Source organism: Ammospiza caudacuta, chromosome 3 (assembly GCF_027887145.1).
Source record: "Ammospiza caudacuta isolate bAmmCau1 chromosome 3, bAmmCau1.pri, whole genome shotgun sequence".
Lineage (NCBI taxonomy): Eukaryota > Metazoa > Chordata > Aves > Passeriformes > Passerellidae > Ammospiza > Ammospiza caudacuta.
In genome coordinates this window covers 36,077,985-36,097,373 of record NC_080595.1, presented here as the reverse complement: position 1 = coordinate 36,097,373, position 19,389 = coordinate 36,077,985, and the positions used below count along the sequence as shown (strand labels likewise).

Here is a 19,389-nt window from a genome sequence, read left to right as displayed (position 1 = left end):
TAAACACTTCAACGAGGGATGAATTACGGCTTCCTGCGGCGTAACTGGTAGTTCTATTCCCGGAGGAGTTTGCAGAGCCAAGTGGACCGCTCCGGGTACCAGGGCAAGCTCGGGGCGGGGGGCTGTGTAGCTGCAGAGTGCGAGAACAAAGGGAGCTAACCCCGGGACACGCACACGGGGCTGGCGAGGGGCCGTGATGCCGAGAGCAGAGACCCGGGCGCGGCGCGCCACAGCGCCGGCAAACGCCGCTGCCTGCATCCATCCATCCATCCATCCATCCATCTATCCATCCATCCTCCCGTTCCCACCCGCGGCCCGGCGGCGGGACGGGACACGCCGCTCCGCTCCGCTCGGCTCCCGCCCCTGCCTGCCAGCCGGGCGGGCGGGCTGCCTCGCCTCCCCCGTCCTCCCTCCTCCTCCCTGCGCCGCTCCCTCCTCCTCCTCCTCCTCCTCCTCCTCCTCCTCCGTGCCTGCCGCCGCCCCCCCACCCTCACCTCAGCCGCCCCCCTCTGTCTGGCTCCCCCCGCGCTGTCTGGCGGCCCCCCCGTCCCCGCCGCGCTTCTCGCGAGAGCCGGGGATGCCGCCGCCGCCGCCGCCACCGCCGCGGAGGGGGAGACACTCGGGGGGAGCCGGTGACGTCGGGAGTTTTCCTGAAAGTCAATAACGAGCCCGGCGGAGGCGGCGGGAGGAGCCGAGAGCGGGGCCCGGGCGGCTCCGGGGTGAGTGCGCCGGGGTGGAGCCGCCGCCGCCGCCCTCCTGACCCCGCGCATCGATGTTGCGGCCGCGCTGCCCGCCCGGGCGCCTCCCTGCGTAGCGGGGCGCGCAGCTCCATGTAGCCGCCGCCGCCAGCGCCCTGGGGCCGGAGCCGCCTCCTCCCGCCCCCGCGGAGACACCGGCCGCCAGGGACCGCCGAGCCCGGCGGGGGGACAGGGGAGGAGGCAGCGGCGCCCTCCCTCCCCTTCTCCCCCCGAAGCCGCCGCCGCCCTCGGGCTCCGCAGCAGCGCCCGCGGCGCCGCCGCCTCTGCAGGTACGGGGCGGGAGGGGCCGGGCGGCGGCGGGGGCGCTCGGGCGGCGGCGGGGGCGCTCGGGGAGGGGATGCGGGGCGGCGGCGCGGCGAGGCCGGGGCGGTGGGGAGCGCGGGGCGGGGGCGCCCGTGGCCTAGCGCCGGCGGCGGGGCGGGAGCGAGGCGGAGGGGCGGGGGTCGCCCCGCCGGGGTGCGGGGCCGGGGTGGGGAAGGGCGGGGCGGGGGCGTTTCGGCGGGGAGAGTTATGTAACGGGGGAGGGGGGGCGGCAGGGGCAGGGCAGGGCGTGCGCCCCGGGGGCGCTGGATGCGCGGGGCCGGCGGTTCCCACGCGGCGGCGGCCCCTCCCCGCCTCCCCTCCCCGCGTCCGTGCGGCCGGTGCCGGGACCAGCGCGGGATTTTATCTGCTGGCAACTTGTGTGCGTGTGCGCCAGCGTGCCCGGGTGTGCGCGCGTGTGTGCCCGCGCAGCCCCCGCGCCACGAATAGCTCCGCGCCCCGCGGGCCGCCCCGCCGGCGGCAGCGCCTCGCACAAGCCATGGGGATGGTGATGATGATGCTGCCGCCGCCGCCGGCTCTGGCTGCAAGTAAACAAACCGGCCCCCCCCGCCCGCCCCCGCCCGCCCCCGCCCGCCCCGGCCATCATGGAGGCCGCGGCCCACATGCAAAAGTTGATGCGCAGCCGGCTGCCCCGGGTGACCGGCGGCGGCCCCGGGCTGGGCCTGCGGCGGGGTCTGCCCGGGCCCGGTCCCGGCAGGTGCGGCCGCGGGGCGGGGCGGGCGGAACCCCCGTGCCCGTCCCGGTGCGAGCGGAGGGGCTCTGCCTGCAGGGGGTCAGCGCGGCGCCCCTCGGCAGGGAGAGCGCAGCGCTATATATTGTAGTTTAAATGCAAATGATCGTGATGTAACGAGCACTACCGGGCTTATAGGCTGCGGGGTTGCTTTGTATGGGCACCGCTTCTTAGTTTACTTCTGGATGGGAGTCCAAGAGGAGTGAAATAGACAGGACTGTTTCACGTTCTCACATGACACGTTGATTAAATGTTAAAAGAGGAGAAATCTTATTTTCCTGCTGGTGGAAAGGATAAACAGTTTAATCTCTCTTGACCTTTATTCTAGTTTTGCTTTTTTCTTTGATGTAGTTATAAGTTGAATGGTTCCTTGTATATATCTACATCATCTCATAAATTTTATGGAAACGTGTCCCAGTTTCTGTTTAAGGGTTTTATTACAAAAAATATGATGTGCCTGATACCTGCACTGCCAACTTTTTTCAGTACTGAAGAAACATAGAGCAGTCTCTCCTGCTAATGTTTGTTTAGATCTTGCTAAAACTTTGCTAAACATGGTTCCCTGCATTTTGCACATAGAGGGCTTTACTTCTCAAGGCAAGAAACATGCAGATAAGTGGACCTTAACTTATGACAAGTAACATTTTAAACATGATCTCCTGTTTCTCCCAGGTGATCTATAGGCAAGATCTGCTTGTTTACAGAAATATGGAAAGAGAGTACATGAGGTAGAGAAGGAAGTTTATTTTGGCTTTTAAAGTAAGTGTACTACTTAACTTTGTAAGATATTTTGTTTTGGTGTTTTGATTTTTATTTTGGTAGGAGCCTATAAGTGAACCCCAATATCTTTAATTTGATTGGATTACTAATTATAGTCAATGCGGATATATTTTGGTTGGATGCAGCCAGCAAGTCAAGTTCAAATGAGGGCCAAAGGAAAACTTCAGAGATAAGATGTCTCTGTTTCCTAGAAGGCTATGTGTATTGTTTGAATAACTCTTTTTTTTAGTCTGATGTGAGTGCATGGTGTCTGTGTAAACACAGATAATATTAGCAAGACTGTCTTGTTTTGGACAGTTTATTCTGTGCTGCATTGCTCTAACTAGGTTTGAATGGATTCAGTAATCTCCTTAGTTTCATAAATAGGTTCACAGGTAGTATTTCAGTGTTCTACTCCCTCATTTGTTCTGCATTTTGGGGCAGATTATGTGTTTTTGAGCAAAATGCTGCTATTCTAGGGGAAGTAGGTGGGAATTTGGACAGGTACTAGTTTTAACTTTGCCCCAGTTGAAGTAGATACAGTTATAAGGATTGGGTAGCATTGTTATGTACTAGAAATAGTTGACTATTTGACATTGGAGCAAATGCTTTGTGAAAGGGAAAACACTGATGTGTTTTTTAAAGTTTGACTCAAAACCACTTACTAGGGCTTTGCAGTTGTTTGTAATCCAAGCTTGTGTTTGCAAGACATGACCAGAAACCGTATCTGGACTTCCTACTGCATTTTGCAACAGCATATATCTGAAGTTTCTATTATAACAAAAAGATCCTTCAGACTCCTTGGAATTTGCCTAACATCCAGTGATTGTACGTCCTTTCACTTTCTGGGTGCACGTTTTCCCAGTTTAAAGAGACCTACTGAATAATAAATTCTTTGCCCAAGAAGTATTATTTGCTAAATAACTTCAAAGTACTCAATTGTTTTGGAAATTATGACCCATTGCTGAAGTGAACTGTGTTAAAATGCATTTGAAGTTTCTGTGCTGTTCTGAGAATGAAGATGATACAGTTTCTTGTAACTGTGTGCTTACAGTTTCACTTTGTGCTGTTGATGCAACAGGTGATGTGGACTTGGCAACATGGTAGCCTAGCTTTCCTTCAGTTTTGAAACAGAAACCCGACTTTCTTTGGCAGCTTTCAAGGCTTGGGCATGCTGCTTCTTTAGTCCACGCTGGAGAGTGAAGGAGCATGGACATACACTGACTGAAAACTTCATGTGCCATGCTTCCATTTTGACATGGATAATGCATAAATGAATGGATTTCCTGAAAGTAACACAATTGTGTGAAATTGTGTGAAAGTGACACACCATGCTATAACTGCATGTTTTGTATATAACAAAAGTCTTCTGTTTGCTTATTTCCAGCTAATAAAATAAACATTCTGTTCAAAATGGGCTATATTCCTCTTGTGAGCTGTAGTAGCAATTCAAAAAGAGGGAATAGTTAAATGTGATCATTTATGAGCTTTATTTAAGTTAAAAGGTTGCTTAAATTTCCAGTATTTGTATGAATTTTACAACCCAGTTCTTTTTGAAGTACTGTCTTAAATATGAAAAGATTGCCAACCTAAGTGCCCTTTCAAATTATTCTAGAATATTAGATCATTTTGTGCTATCTCAGATTGTCATTCTGTTAAGGATAGGCCCAATAAGGATACCATGGAAGAGGCAGGGGGTGCTTTCTAGCACAACGTGTAGCTCAGGAAGTTTTGCATTGCTTGTGAGGAAAGGTGTGGTTTCAGTGAGAAGCTTGCTTGCCGACCAATGTGTTTTCTTTTTGCAGTACGGAAGAGACTTCCCCAGGATCACAGGGTCTTCTTGGTAAATAAATGGGTTGCACAAGTTACTCTTATTGGCAACAAGTTGTTGTGGTATAGAAAAGATTACTTTCTAAAGATAAGTTACACAATAGCTGGAAAAGCTGATTCAAGCTGTTTAAAAATTAATGTTAAAGACTGAGAAACAACAACAAAAAACCCCAAAACAAACACCAAAAGCCCCCCAAAATTCCAACCCAACCCAAAACCTACCAGCAAATACTAAAACACTGAATGTGAAAGTTAACTTTTTGGGTTTTTTTCTTAGCATGAAAATTAATCTTTAAAGTTTTGGTTTATACATTTGTCTTGGGTAATTGTATGAACAACATTCTGGACTCCCTGTAAGAGTTTATAAATGAATCTTATTTAGGCAAATCACTAGTATGTCCTAATAGAAAAACTGCAAAAAAAAAAAAAAAAAAAAAAAATTCAAGAGTATACAAGGTGATTATTTGGTATTTTATCCTTGTTCCATGACTCTAGATCAATAAATATGGGCATTTATGATACATGCCAAGGATTTAAAACAGATTGTTTTTTTCTTTTTTATTTAAAGATGTTGTTCAGGTGTAGTAGGAAGATATAGCAAAGTTAATACTTCCAAAATATCCCCCAAGATTTAATTACATTAAATTATTAGCAGTCAAGGAGAGTAAACATATTTAGCTTTTGTATGTGAAGGTGCTTACTTTTGCTCAATTTAAATGGTTCTTTGATTTTTGATACTGTTTGTGTCAACTCTTATTATGCTTAGGATAAATAATATATGTTAAAGCCATCTTGACCAATCTTCTTCTTCCACATCTCTATGTGAGTGTCTGAGTGTGTCATACTAATCAAAAATAGCAATAAGAACACATTGTTGCCCTGTGATTTTTTTCCTCTGTAATATCCTGACTAAATAACAGTAGTGATTTTAAAATTCTCTTTAAGAATGCAACTGGGACCTCAATATTTTGTGTGCATGTCTGAATGACTTGACAGCATGGTTTGCCAAACTTCCCTGCATTGTCCATGTGACAAATTTGTTTGGATGTCTCCTATAGCAGGAGCAGACCCTGCTTCAGCTTTAGATCAATGAAGATCTCACCACTGCCTTTTTGTAGGTGTGGAATGTCAGTGCCCAACAGTCAACAGCTTCTTGTACAGCTGGTTTAACACCACAGAATTAATGCAGTGGTTCTTGGTTGAGTCTCAGCAGTCCTGCAGAAAGTTTCTACCAAGACACATTTATTTTTTCCTCTAAGTATTCCTTGTGTTTCTTGAGATATGTAATTGTTGCAGCTTGCCTCATGAGATTTTTTTGAAATTATTATATCCTTCTCTAAATGTGTTGATATGCTTGAGACAGAGAATTAAGGTTGTACATGTGAGTTTCATGTAACATTTTCATGTAACATTTGCCAAAGACCTTTACCTAGTGAGCTCTGCAGCTGTGTGTAAGTTAGGGTTGTAGAGAGCTCCTTCTGTCCTTTGGAAATCCAGGTCTCAGGTTGATGAGAATAATGCATTTTGAGTGTGAACAGGCAGATCCAAAGGTTTTAGGTTAGAAGTCGATTATGTTCCAGTCATGTTGCAGTGTCAGGATTTGACAGTAGGTTCGGTAGTGTTTGGTTGCTCTGTAGAAAGGAAACACAGAGTTCATTCCTATTACAAGACAATTCAGAATTTGATTTGTTCAATGTAGACATAATAAATATGTACTATGTAAAAGTTTAAAAGGAAGCTATTTGTATATATGTCACCGAACTTCTCTTATCTTTTATATTAATAGTTTGAGAACCTCTTTTTTTTCTCAGTACTTTCTTGTTACTCATGAGGAGTTGGTGTATTTCTGGTTTTTATTCAGTGCTGTGCTTGGTCTTTTATGCACAATACAGAGTTGTGCTGCAGAAAAGTTACCATCACAGAAATAATTTAATACATGAGTTTAAAGGAACTTTGATTTGTACTTCTTGAGAGGTATCTTTTAAAATCTTTGCTAGAATGACTAGGAATTTCCAGATTCTTTGAAGTTTTGGAAATTAGGTTAGATTTTTTTCCCCTGAGTCTGCTAGATGTAGAAAAGTAATTTTAGTTTGTTTTTAAAATATGGAAGTTCTGTTTATTTTTTCTTCATTGTTTGAGTATTTTCTAAACTATATTTTTAAAGAGCAAAGGAACTTTGTCTCTAAAAGGCAAGGATTAGTATTCCTACATTAATCCATGGCAAATTAAACTTATTACATGTGTTTTGAAGGGTTGAGTGAAATAACATTATCATAGTTGTGATACTCAGCCTAGCTGATATGACTTTTTCTGAGTCTCAAAACTTTCCCAAGATCATTGCCTCAGTAAATTTTTTTAATGCATAATTTTAGCCCTCCCTTCATCTTTTCTACTTGAAGTGTATTCTTTGGTTACATTTCAGACATACACTCTAGTAAGTTTTATCTCTGCTTCTGTCTGCTTTTCAGTTATTGTTTTATGTGATTTGAGCGGGACAAAAAAGGATTAAAAACATTTTTGTCAATAAACACAAGTCAAAACAATGGGTTGTTAATGTTTCACATGGGATTCTAAAGAAACAATTTAGTTACGTTTAGAAACTTCCTTTATACCTTGGTAAACAAAGGCAAGGGTGGCTTTGTTCACCTTGCTTTAATTATACCTTTGTCCCTTAAAATAACTTGCTTTGTCATTGTAATAGGAAATAAAATAGAGAACGATGGTTTCTTTCCTGATAAACTCAATCAGTTGCAGAATCTAAATAAAACATCTAACTTGTATGTTAATATTTCAGTGTGTCTCCATTCTCCTAACTAGGCTTATCTGAGCATATATTAGTTATGTGAAGCTTTTGACATACTGAAAGTGAAAATAGAGCACTACAAATATTAAGCATGCATTAGATTGAGCTGTTTATGTTTTCCAAAGTACGTTGGTTTTCCTTACCACAAGGTGTAGGCAGTGCCAGTTTCCCATCATGTCCCTCATTATTCCAAATCAAAACTTACAAAATAAAGTTGTTACAAGTAAATTTCTTATACCAATTTTCTTAAAGTTCATTGAGGCTTTTGGGATGAAATGTAGTTTAAAAAGAATTTGCAATGCCTGTCATGGAGATATCTTTGGATTTTTTATATTAGTTTTAAAAACTGTAAATATGTCTACTTACAAAGTATTTAAGGTATCTTTAAGAATTTTAATCATATGTACATGAAGTTTAAAATTTTATAAATTTAGGATCTATTTTCTTTAGTAATTTTTGTTAATTTCTTAATTTCTTAGTCTTGTCGAATCAGTTCCTATTTTGTGTTAGTTTGATATTATGGGTTTTTTTATATTTCTTTTTTCAATTTTTAATTGACATAATAAGTTGGACACATATTGTGTGCCTAGAGGTTCCTTTTTCCTCAGTCTAAGTTGTGATAGTATTTAAATGAGTCAGTATAACCAGAATTCCAGAATAGGTAGTTTATAAAAGCGTGTATAAATACTTCATACTCTTTAGATAAAGCACTGCCCTGAATGTGCTTCTTCCATTAACAATATAGTCTATTTTGATTTAACAAGTTTTGTAGCAATCTCTGTTCTATCTTTTGTGTAATTTTTGATGATGTGCAATATGTCCTCTAATTGTTTGGCCAGCTTTGCTAGGGGAGGAGGATATACATGTGGTTTTCATATAAATAAAGCCTGGATTTCAGCTTCCATTCCTAAAGATAACTCTGGTTTTAGTTGAGAGCCTTGACATTTTGAATTCCTTGCTCTGGGAGTGCAACCTGCTTTGGAAACAGTTACAGCCTGTTCAGCTGTTTGGGAGGAGTCAAACTCAAGTTTGAGAAGAACTCCCAATAGCTTGGTCTGCTACAAAGAAAAGAAGAGCCCCCAAAGCAAGGAAAGAAATGTGTGTGATGGAAGCCACTGAGAACTGCTTTTTTTGGGGACGTGTGTATTGTGTGCATGCACAAAATGATTCAATTACTTTTCTGAAAAATAAGGAGATAGAGATGATGAGATTTGGCTCTGATTACATGGGGGACCAAAGAACCTCAGTGAGTCAGACAAGGGGAATCAGGTTCACTTACTGTTCTTTTCTCCCCAAACATTTTACTAAACTTGTAAAAAGGGAAAATGGTAGTACTCATTTATTAAGAGAACAAGGTTGGACGATTCACTGAGTTGATAATGGTAGAAGAAGTTGTGGGGATAATTTCTGGAAGCACTGAACTTGATGCTCCTGGTATCTCTCTGGGAACTTTAGTTGGTAAATGTGAGAGTTTCTGTTTTTTCTCAGCTCCAAAATTGTTGAAAGTAGAAGCCTTTGTTTATGAAAGTTCTTACAACAGAGAACTGAATCATACAATTTACACTGAATTTATGGGTGCTGTCTTCTTTACTCAGCTGTCTCTTGTCATGGGGAGAATGGGAAGATGCCCAGATTTCAAAGGAGTCTTGTCTGTTCTTACAAATCTCGATGCTAATCCACTTGCATATAGTGGTTGTTAAGTGTAAACTTGAAACACAGCTTTTAGTTCTTCTGCTTGGAAGGAATTTCTTTCCTTCCCACTATTCACCAGGTCTCTGTAGGTAGCTGACTGCTGTGATGGGCATGAGAGCCTCCTTTAATTTAAAAACAGGAGCTGGGGAAAAGCTGGCTTTCTACTGAATGGTCCATTGCTCATTTTAATTGTTGATTTCATAGTTCCCATATGGTGGTATCATGAAGTAAGATGGTGCTTCTCTGTACTGGTGATATTCTTAAAGTTCAAGATGAAAGCTGAAAAGGTGTTGGCTAGTTTTTACCATGGCTCAGGGAAACTATGAACCTTGGCATAGGGATCTAGAACTCTGTTGGTTGTAGTAGTGTCTGGTTAATCTTTGGTCAGAAAGTTGCCTTTGAAACCTTTACAGCTAGGAGGAGCTTAAAAGTATAATACTAGATAATTGTTTTATCTCACACTACAAAAGTGGCTTAATGACTTCCTGAAGAAAAAAGGAAAAGTTGCGCATTTTAATGAGATAAAAACCCCCCAGCAGATGTTTGCATAGAGTCATAGAATCATTTAGGCTGGAAAAGATCTTTCCAATTGCTAAGCTTAAACTGCCAAGTCTACCACTAAACTGTGCCCCTAAATTCTTCACATGACTGATTGTAATAGAGTAAATTTTTACACCTGCATCATAAAGTATGCTGACAGTGGGTTCTTGTATGTATTGTGCATACACATGGCTATCTGATCCTGTCTGCAGAATACACACAGTATCTTGTCGGGAAAATATCTTCCAAATTTGATAAGATAAAAAAAATTGGGGGGAAAAAAGTAAATCTGATGTGTTCTCTAGTTGCTGGAAAATGTATAAGAACAAGTCAAGTTCTTCCCTGTAGGAAACAGCTGTGATGCAAAGCATTGTCAAATTCAGTTCTAACTTATTTTTCTCCTATTTCTGTGGATTCATCCTACATAGCAGTAAGGTAAACTGTAAAAATTACTGCATCCTGTCTGCTGAAACTTCAAGTGCATTGGGAGAGCAGAGTTGATTGCTAACAAGTATTTAAATTCTATGCCCGATGTGCAGAATAAACATTTCTGTAGCTTTTCTTGATGTAGTTGAACTTTGGATGAAATGCTGTTTTCATGTGAGAATTTTTGTTCTATGTGTTTCAGGACAACAACTCCTTTACCTCTATACACAATTCTTTGTTACATCTTTAGGAAAGGCTTTTATGAGACTGTTTTTCACTATAAGGGCAGTTTTGGTCATGATAAGAAGTAGTTCTCAAAATTCTGCTCTTCTGGAGCATTGTTGAATGACTTCTAGGGTAAAGGAGTACAGCTTTTAGAAAGGCTCAAAGGCATTTAATAAGGGATAATATTATAGATGCTTACAAATGGCTTCTTGAAAGTGTAGAGTGCAAATATAACCTTTATTTTCATTAGCTTTTAAATGCTTTGATTTATCTTCTTCAGTGTTCTGTGTAATTTAGCTTGACTTTTAATTACCCAGTAATGAAGCAATCAATACAACCATGGAACTGTTGGTAATTTTAAGGTTGTTTCTGGTAATACTGTGAAGCTAAACTGGGGATAGTGCAGTTAATTTTATCACCATATTTATGTGATTTTTGTATTTTGGGGATTTTGTTCGGAATTTAGTAAAGCAGTACATGTGATGGGTGGGATGCAAGCCTACAGACATATTGGGTTTGTTTCAGGCACTGTCTGACATGAAAGTCAGTCATACACAATCAAAATCTGATCTAACACTAACTTATTTGTAATCAATGGGTAAATAGGGAGCTTCAGGCATGAATTCATTCATAAATCATGGACTGATTGATCAGTCTGTGGGCAGTCAAGATTATTGCTACTTAGTACAGAAGTTAATTTCTTATAGCTTTGTCTTTACCAATAAGAATAAATCATTGCAATGTTCAGAAGTGCACACCAAAATTGGAAAGTTCATTAAATTTGCCAAAAGGGTAAAATACATTGCAGAATATGCCATCCCAAGGTAAATACTGAGTGTTACATTGCTTCTTGTGTCTTTATAGCTGGGAAAAAAATCAAACAACTGTGATTACTTTCAAGGAATGCAATGAAAGTCTTGTAGAAAACTGAACTTAAGTTGGGTATTTGGAAATTGACGTGCTTACACTTTCTTCCCAGAACAGCTGCTCTTAGGTCACAGTTGTTTGACACCCACCTCTGGGCTTTGTAAAGATTTGTGTGTTTGTAATAAGAGCTGATGCTGCGCTGCAGTGATCCAGAATGGTGGAACAGCAGCCTGCTTTCAGGCACGTGTCTTAATCTGTCAGATCTCTTTTCATGCACAGCTGATAGACTTGCTTATCTCGTTTAAAGCATGCAAATAAAAGTTCTGAAAATGTCTGACCCAGAAATTAGCTCTCACATTAGTAAGGTGCAGGATGTGGAAATGCCTGCTTTGGTTATTTCTGCTGTACTGGCTTGTGTATAATATGAAACCTGAGCAGCTAAAGTTAGATCCATTAACATCACTAAAGCACTCACATGTCCTTCCAAAATGTACATAACATTTTCTTTTAGCTCTTATGAAAGCTTAAACAGGGTGTGTTTCTCTAGACCCAGGTGTGTGGTGTCCTGCTGCACACGACAGGGTGTGATGCCAATGCCAAAGGCTGTGTGTCACCTGCCGGTCTCACTGCTGTATCTCCAGTGCCATGGGGATGTCTCAGAGGCACAATAGTCCATATCACTTCTACTTTACAGTTTTAAAGACTTTAACATTGTGATTTTTACTTTTACGCAGAACAAAATACTATTAAAAAAAAATAGTTTAGTGGAAGCAAGACTTAAATGAACACACTAGTGTGTTTCTGTAAAATCAGGTTGTGCTGTATTTTTGTTGCATACACCTGAAAAAGTATTCATGCCAAGTTTTATTTTGCATGTTACACTATTCTTTCAGAAGTAGCCTTCCATCTAGTTGCTGTGTTTTGCAAATACACGTATTTCAAATGATAAATAAGAAATAATCTCTATGTCTATAATGGTTCTGGTTTTGGTTTGTACTTGATTGTAATAAAAAAACCTGATTTCCCAGTGCTTTCTTCATTCATTTGTTGCACAGATTGCTTCTAGCCCAGTCAGATTTGTTTCTTTGCTGTTTACATTTGTTGGTCAGTCTACTAAATGGATATTTATGGGCTGCCTTTGACAGCACTAACCTTGTGTGGGGGTTCCTGTTCTGTGCCACCACTGTGTACATGTGTGCTCCTGTGCAGAGCTGTGCAAGGGTGTTCCTCCACCATCAGAGAAATCTCATTTCTTGGCTTCCCACACTTTTCTGGATGAGCATTATTTGAATGGTTCTATTTATTTTGAAGGCTGGAGGGGAAAGGCAATTTGCTGTCAAAAGGAAACATCTCCTGGCCTCTGGCTTCTCTTTTTACTTAAGTGTAGTCCTGTTTATCTCCTCTTCACAGCTTTTAGGTACTTTGGTAGTGAGGTGGTCAAAAGTGACGGTTGTGGCTTCTGAGAGAGGTATGTCCTGTTCCAGGACTAACTTCCCTTCTCTGCCCTGCAGGCTGAGGTTTGTGGGGAAAAGAGCACTCTTGTCACCACCTGGCTTAAAGCTTTGAAAGAATGTGCACTCCTTCTTTTTATAAACTGAACATTTGAGGGTGTTTTTGGTTAATTTGTTTAAGAAGTTGTCTCTCTGTTTGTGTACTTGGAGATGATGCTGTTTTTGAAAAACTCTTGTATCTTCAGGGTTTGTATTGGCTATAATAAAATTATAGTGGAAGTGGCAAGGATATAACCTTAATTCCATTTTCTTACACTCTTAATGTGATTGTAGATAGCCATAATAGAGGAAGCACTTGTCCATTGCATGGGTTCTGAAAGCTGTGGGAACAGGGAAAGCTCCTGTGTGTTCAGAGTTGGGTTTTTGAAGCAGGACCAGCAGCCTTTCATTTAACAGCATCCTGTGCATTAGTACAAGAGAATTCTGCTGTGTGCCTTTTATAAAAGTGCCATATGACTTAAATTTTAACACATTCTGCTGCTTTTTAGTATTGTAGTGTTCATGGAAAATGTGCTGTAAGACTAGAAACATGATTGCGTTATACAGTTAATTAAAAATAAAGGCAGATTTTTAATATGAGCTCAGTCAGTGAAATACATCAACAAAGACTTTTTTGTTGGCTGTCAAGTGAGAAAAACAGAAAAGACTCAAATTCTTTCTCTAATATTTCCTTCCAGTCTGACTCATCAGTAGAAATTGTGAAGAGCTGCAGAAGAGAAGCCAAGCAGACAAGCTGATAACTCAAAGAAATACTCTTTTGAGTTTGGGGTTCAGAGTGGAGTCATCATGAGCGATGTTACCATTGTGAAGGAAGGCTGGGTACAGAAGAGGGGTAAGTTCTGCCTTTGCATGGAAAGTGCTTTCTGATGTCTCCTATACCGTGTGCAATGGTGTTACATGGTTACACAGATGAATGTTCTTGATTTATCTTCTGGTCTGGAGCAGGCTAATCTGACATTTGGTCAGATTCAGGCCTTGTTGGTATTAATGTGTCACCCTCAGCAGTGCCTCTGTTTGTGGGGGTGGCTGGCAGTGCAGAGGAAGTTGGACTCAGTCATTCCCTCTTCACCTTGGACCTTGTTGCTGCAGCTGCTGTTACCTGTGCATCAGAATAAGCTGCCTGCTGTGGCAGCTGGAAGAGGCAGTAATAGAGGTGTGCACTCTGAGGTTGTCTGGAAGCTGCTGCAGGTGTGATACTTTGTGGGAAATTTCCTAGATGCCAAAATCATTCAGTGTGGCTCAGCTTGTATTACAGATGCAAGTAGTCCCAGTAAAATCAACACAATACTTGCATAAAGCTCAGCATACACCTCATTACTCAGCAGACCTGGAAGCCATATGATTAAAGAATATGTTCTTAACTATAAGCCAGTATAAAGTATGATTTTGTGTTATATTTCAATTTCTGTGAATTCTTGAGATGTCTCTTTAAGTTGTTTCACCATGTGATTTGCAGATTTGGGGAGGTTGCTGTATGTTCAGCTTTGAATGTGAAACCTCTAGAAATATCTGGCATTCATATCATATCATGTGATGAACTTTGGATGAAATCTTCCATGCTTCATGCTGCTCTGCTTTAGGTTGTGGTTGCACACATGATTATTTTCAAAAAAATATAACTTCTCTCACAGAGAGGGGGTAATCTGGATTTCAGGGTGATTTATGCCATGAGTTTCTGTGATCCTAGCCCAGAAAGATTAGACTGAAAGAGTGGGAACAAACTTACCCTTTAATTTACAAAGAAATGCTTTGCTTCAATAGCAGTGTGTGAAGACAAAGATCATTATTAACTTTGTTATTGCAGATTGACATTAAATGTCAGGGAAGGCAAGATAATGAGGGAAAAGGTTTATTATTCTTCTATTATTCCTGCATAAGTTGTATTTCAGGAAGCATTGTGGGTATTGTAAATGAAAATGAGCTAAACCATGTTAAGCTTAAGGCCTACTTCCTATTTTGGAGTATATACCTGTATTTATAACAAATAATATTTTACATGACAGGAACTATTTAAATTTTGAAATTATTTTTCCTTTCCACCTTGTTGTTAGTTACTCAATTTGGAGATCTGATTTCCTTTTTTGATTATTTTATATAAATTTCTTTCAAATGTATTTGAATGGTTAGGATGCTCCAAATAATTTTATTTTAAATGACATCAGTTCCTTCAGGTAATATTTCTCATTCTTATTACAACTGCTATCAACTCTGTGAGCACTGGATATGCATATATTGATTACTGGGATCCAGAAATGGACATTGAAATTCAATGTCTTACTTAATATTTGAAATTCTGAAATGTTAAATAAAGGTTTTTTTTCCTTACCTTGTTTTACTATCAATTAATTGATAAAAAGCCCACCAAGTTGGCATTTTGAGGTCAGTTTTGTTAATAATTGTTTTCTTTTCCAATTAAAGACATTTCATGGCATGCATTTGTCCTTATCATGAATAACTTTGAATTTATGTTTTTATTTTTTTTCTTCATGCTATACATAACTGTGTAGGTTTTAGTGGAAATTTTTTTAATTGCATCTAATACCATCCTTAATTTTCTTTGTCTGACTTGTTCTGGTTGTTGGTGGGTTAAAGTGTTTCTTTTGTTTGCTTCTGAAAACAAAAGGAAAGTCACGTCGGTCGTGTTTCACAATGCTAAGAATTTGTAAGCAATTTATTCAATGGTCATACATTTCATATGTAATGACAACTTTTACCCTGACCTTGCTCTAGAGCAAGAAAATCAGTTGCTAAGTGCATTTGTTAAATTTTGCCAAGAAAAAGTATCCAACTTTAATCTATATTCTGAGAATACGCTTGGTAAACACCTATTTTGGCAGCTGAATTTTCTCTGTGTAAAGAAGCATCGTGGGATTGGGTAGAGCTGTCTTGCTTCCACAAGTGATCATTCTGTTACAGTTTGGAAGTGAATTCTTTGATCATCAACCCTTGATAGGCATTGGCTCAGTTCACAGGCAGGTTTTGGTAGGTACAAGCCATGTTCTACTGGAGAAGGGCGAGTGTGGGATCTCTTCTCCAGGCAGACACTGAGTGAATTCCAGCCCCAGTTACTGGTCCTTTGGACAGCCCCGAGCCAAGTGTATGCTGCAGCACAAATTTCTGAGCCCCCAGACTGAATGTATCTAGAAATAAACGTTGTAAACCCTTTCTGCTGGGAACTTAGGGGCTTGGGCTGCATCACTTGACTGATCTGTTTCTGTTATGCTGAATTATTTGGTCATGTGATTATGGCCCTGGACCTCTTAAAATTGTCCCTTTCAGCACTCAGTGTGGTTTGTGGTACAAGGAAAGAGAAAAAATCCAACTTCTTTTTGTGATTCACAGCCCAGTCAGGAGTATGATGACTTGAAGGTACTGGGATGAAAAATGGTTTTGAGGAGCTGTCTAATGAGATGGGCCATTACAAAGGCAAGTTAGGTGAACTCAATGTAGAAATGAGAGGGGAGGACTAAAAATAGAGCTGGGGATCGCTCTCTGAATTGAGACTCTGCTAGAGAGAGGCTAGGGAAGACAGGGTATGTTAGGGCATCATGAATGGCTGTGAAATGCAGTGAAAAGATGTTTGCTTTATTGTTGTTATTCTTAGTGCTGTATCCGTGTCAGTAATAGAGGGCTGAGGGCTGTTGAGCACTAAAGCCATGTAGCCTCACATCTGACTCTTCAAAGACCTATTTTTCTGTGTCTGCTTAAATGAGGCACCCATTAAAGTATTAATGTTTTACTTAATGTCAAGAAATGGCAGAATTTTTTTTTGAGACTGAGTAGTCTTTAGGAGGAGCGGTTTTAGTGTGTTGAGACCAGATGATACTGTGGAAGAGTAAGCTGTTGTATATGAAAGGTAAAACAAGCAGAGATGACAGGCTGCAGGTGAGAACTTTGGGCAATAGAAGACACAAGACCCAGGGAGAAGCAGGTCTGAGAAGCTTGAGGAACCTTGGGTTCCAGGGGAAAGGAGACCCTGAAGCACAGAGACTGGGTGTGCCTGAACAAGTAAAGCAGCCCAGCAAGAGCAGATTTGGAGAATGAGGTAATTGCTGATGGGGACTCAATACCTATCTACACTTAGCGCATTTGTGAGGTGAAGTGGGTGTTAATTTGCCCTGGCTTCTGTCTGTTTCTGTGCCCCTTTGGCAGTGGTAGTGCTCCTGGAGTACAGTGCGTGGCTTTCAGTTTCATCTGAAAGGAGCCAGGTTTGTGCACTGTGGGACGGCTTCAAGCAGCAGAGGAAAGTGCATAACTAGGGTGGTGGGAGGATTTGCTGCAAAAGCACTTTCCTTATCTGAACTGAAGGACTGATTCAGATCCCTGTGAGACACCAGAACCTGAACAAGTGGAGAGCCAGCAGAGCAGTCTCCTTAGAGAGGAGTCTCTGCTCAGGCGAGAGAGGAGTGGCAGTGTGTTTGGTGGGAATGGCTTTATGGTGGGAACTCCCTGTCTTAGATCCAGGGACAAGGACCAAGCGGCTCCTAACCTGTGTCCACATGTGGCCGCAAAAATATTTTTGCAGTTCACTGGCTCAGTGAGGATAATTTTTATTTCTTTCAGTGTTCTCCAGTTATACCTGTAGCCAGATAAGGAGAGAGATGCATTGTCTTCCTTTATGAATTTACTTTTTAGATGACACTGACATTTTTCCTTGTAATGCATACAGATGAAAAGGAAGCAGTTTTGACTAAAAACCTTAAATAGAGTGACCTGAACCTTGTTGCTGATACACAGAAATTAAATATTTGACATTATTGCAGTTTGTATAAGCACTCTGCAATAATTGCTGAAATGACTTTGACATTTTGGATTTGCAGAGGACAATGTTTTGCAGAGTATCTTTAAATTTATGTAAAAGTTAGTATCTTTAATTTTACTTAACATAGTTTTATTGTATTTACTAAATTAAATTTAATGATTTGCAGAGAGGGATATATTTTTAATTTATCAGTTTGGAAACAGATTTTTTTTTTACATTATGAACATGCCTAGTGTGATTAGGGCTATATCATTGCAAAAGTGAGTTTTATGCATATAATTAATGTGGTATTTTTTCTTTAAAGCCAGAGTTTTCTGAGTTGTAGACTTGACCTTGTCTGTGGTCTATAATAGTCACAACAATTAGATTTAAGAATCTTTCATAACTATGCTTAATTGCAACCTAATTTCTTTATATATAACCTGTGCACAGAATTTCAATTAATTTAAACATATGAATAGAGTTAAGAGTCTCTGTTACCATGTTATTGAAAGATCATTAGGGACAAAGAAAGAATTGACACAGATGCTAACTTTTTAAAGGACCAAGTTTTATATTTAACATGTTAGCTAACTTTGTCTTTAATGGAAAAAGCAAGGCTTTGGTTTTGGTGAGGAGGTACCTAGTGTGTAAGGCACAGCACATGGCTAAATCATTGTTTAAAGTCAAAGCAAGGTGTTGCCAGTTTAAGTTAGTGCTTGTGTCGCCACACTTTGATGCCTGACTCTGTTTGGGCTTTGTGCTGGTGTGGTGCATTGGGTGAAGCAGCTTCCCATGCCTATCTCCATGTGACTCACATGGTACATGGACCAGCATTCCAGTTTTGTAGAGAGGGAACCAGAGTCCAAAATTGTTGTGGCTTAGCTGTAATAACTTAAGAAGTTTGATGTAATGAGATGGTGGTAAAAAACCAGATGTCATGAAGCTTTTCTGTAATGAGATTGTCCAGTAAATAATGTATCATTGAAATACTGTAATATTAAAGATTTTTCACTCAATGTTATTAATTTTTTTCTTTTTAAAAGTACCTTTAATAACTTCTTAGTATCTGAAATTGAAGTAGTGTTAGAATTTCTAAACTCATGAAGTAGTGTTAGCATTTCTGAACTCATACAGTTCATAGAATGTGTTTGATTTACTGTGATGAGATTGGCTCAGCTCTGCTTTGTTTTCATTTTTGAGATTCAGGACATTATGCAGGTATCATGGGATTTTGAGAAATAACTGTGTGGAAAATATTTACTATTGTTATATCTTCTATCAAGAAGAATAAATAGCGTAGTGGAATAAATCTATTGTTCCAAATAGTAATAGAATTGTTGTTTAAAGTACAAATTATTTATAGTCTTAGGGCAACATGTCTTCTCCCTCCTACCCCTGGCTGAAATCCAGAAAAAGAACTGTATTATTTCATGTAGTGGACATTGGGTTTTACAGTTGAACCAAGACCAAACAGATGTTAATTTTGGAAATACACTCTGGAGATTGAGTTCATGTGGTATGTTTGTGGCTTTTTTTTGCCTCTGTTTGTTTTGTTGGGGTGTTTTTTTGGGTTTTTTGTATGTTTTTTTAATGGGGGCATAAATGCCTTGATTGGAAAATTAATTTCAGAAGTTATGGTATTAATTGAGTGTTATTCACAACCTGTCAGAAATCTTGTTTGCAGATTGTCTGAATTATTTGAGCAATTTAGCACACCTCTAACAAAGATGAATTTAAATAGACTAAGTTGAACATCTGCTACACGAAGTAGAAGAAATTGAAATTATTTTTTTCTAATTGTCTTAGCAAATAGTAGTTTAAGGTAAAGTCTTGATTGATAACATGAAACTAAATAAGCCTTTCATATTGTAGTTTTTCTACTCTAATTCTATCTAATTAATGCAAAATGTGAAGTTCCAACAAAATATATGAATTTAAAAGAGGCAATTGCATGTGGACCAAAGGGAGGAAAAATAGCAGTGTGACATTTCTTATATCCTATTCTTATAGGGTAGCTAGATTTTTGTTTATTTAATTCCCAGATAGTTAAGAGATTGCTGTATCTTGCACTCAGTGTAGAAATTGATTTGGGTAAATCTGTGAAGTTGCTTACGGTCAGCATTCTTTGGAGTTTTTTCTTTGTATGTTTTTGTTGTTATTGTTGGGTTTTTGTTGTTTTTAGG

At 40.4% G+C, this 19,389-nt stretch overlaps 1 protein-coding gene across 2 annotated transcripts in view; it reads left to right on the top strand.

Annotated features, from left to right (window-relative positions):
- Positions 1-733: 733 nt before the first annotated feature.
- Positions 734-19,389, top strand: part of AKT3 (AKT serine/threonine kinase 3) — a 145,409-nt gene continuing 126,753 nt past the window's right edge. Inside the window, exons 1-3 of one of the 2 annotated variants that reach the window (XM_058800745.1) lie at positions 734-1,027; positions 2,482-2,568; positions 13,140-13,294. In XM_058800745.1, coding sequence (XP_058656728.1) covers positions 13,249-13,294 — 46 coding nt within the window. In that variant the 5' untranslated portion in view covers positions 734-1,027; positions 2,482-2,568; positions 13,140-13,248. The remainder of the gene's footprint in view (positions 1,028-2,481; positions 2,569-13,139; positions 13,295-19,389) is intronic. The other variant, XM_058800744.1, reaches the window with a different exon arrangement.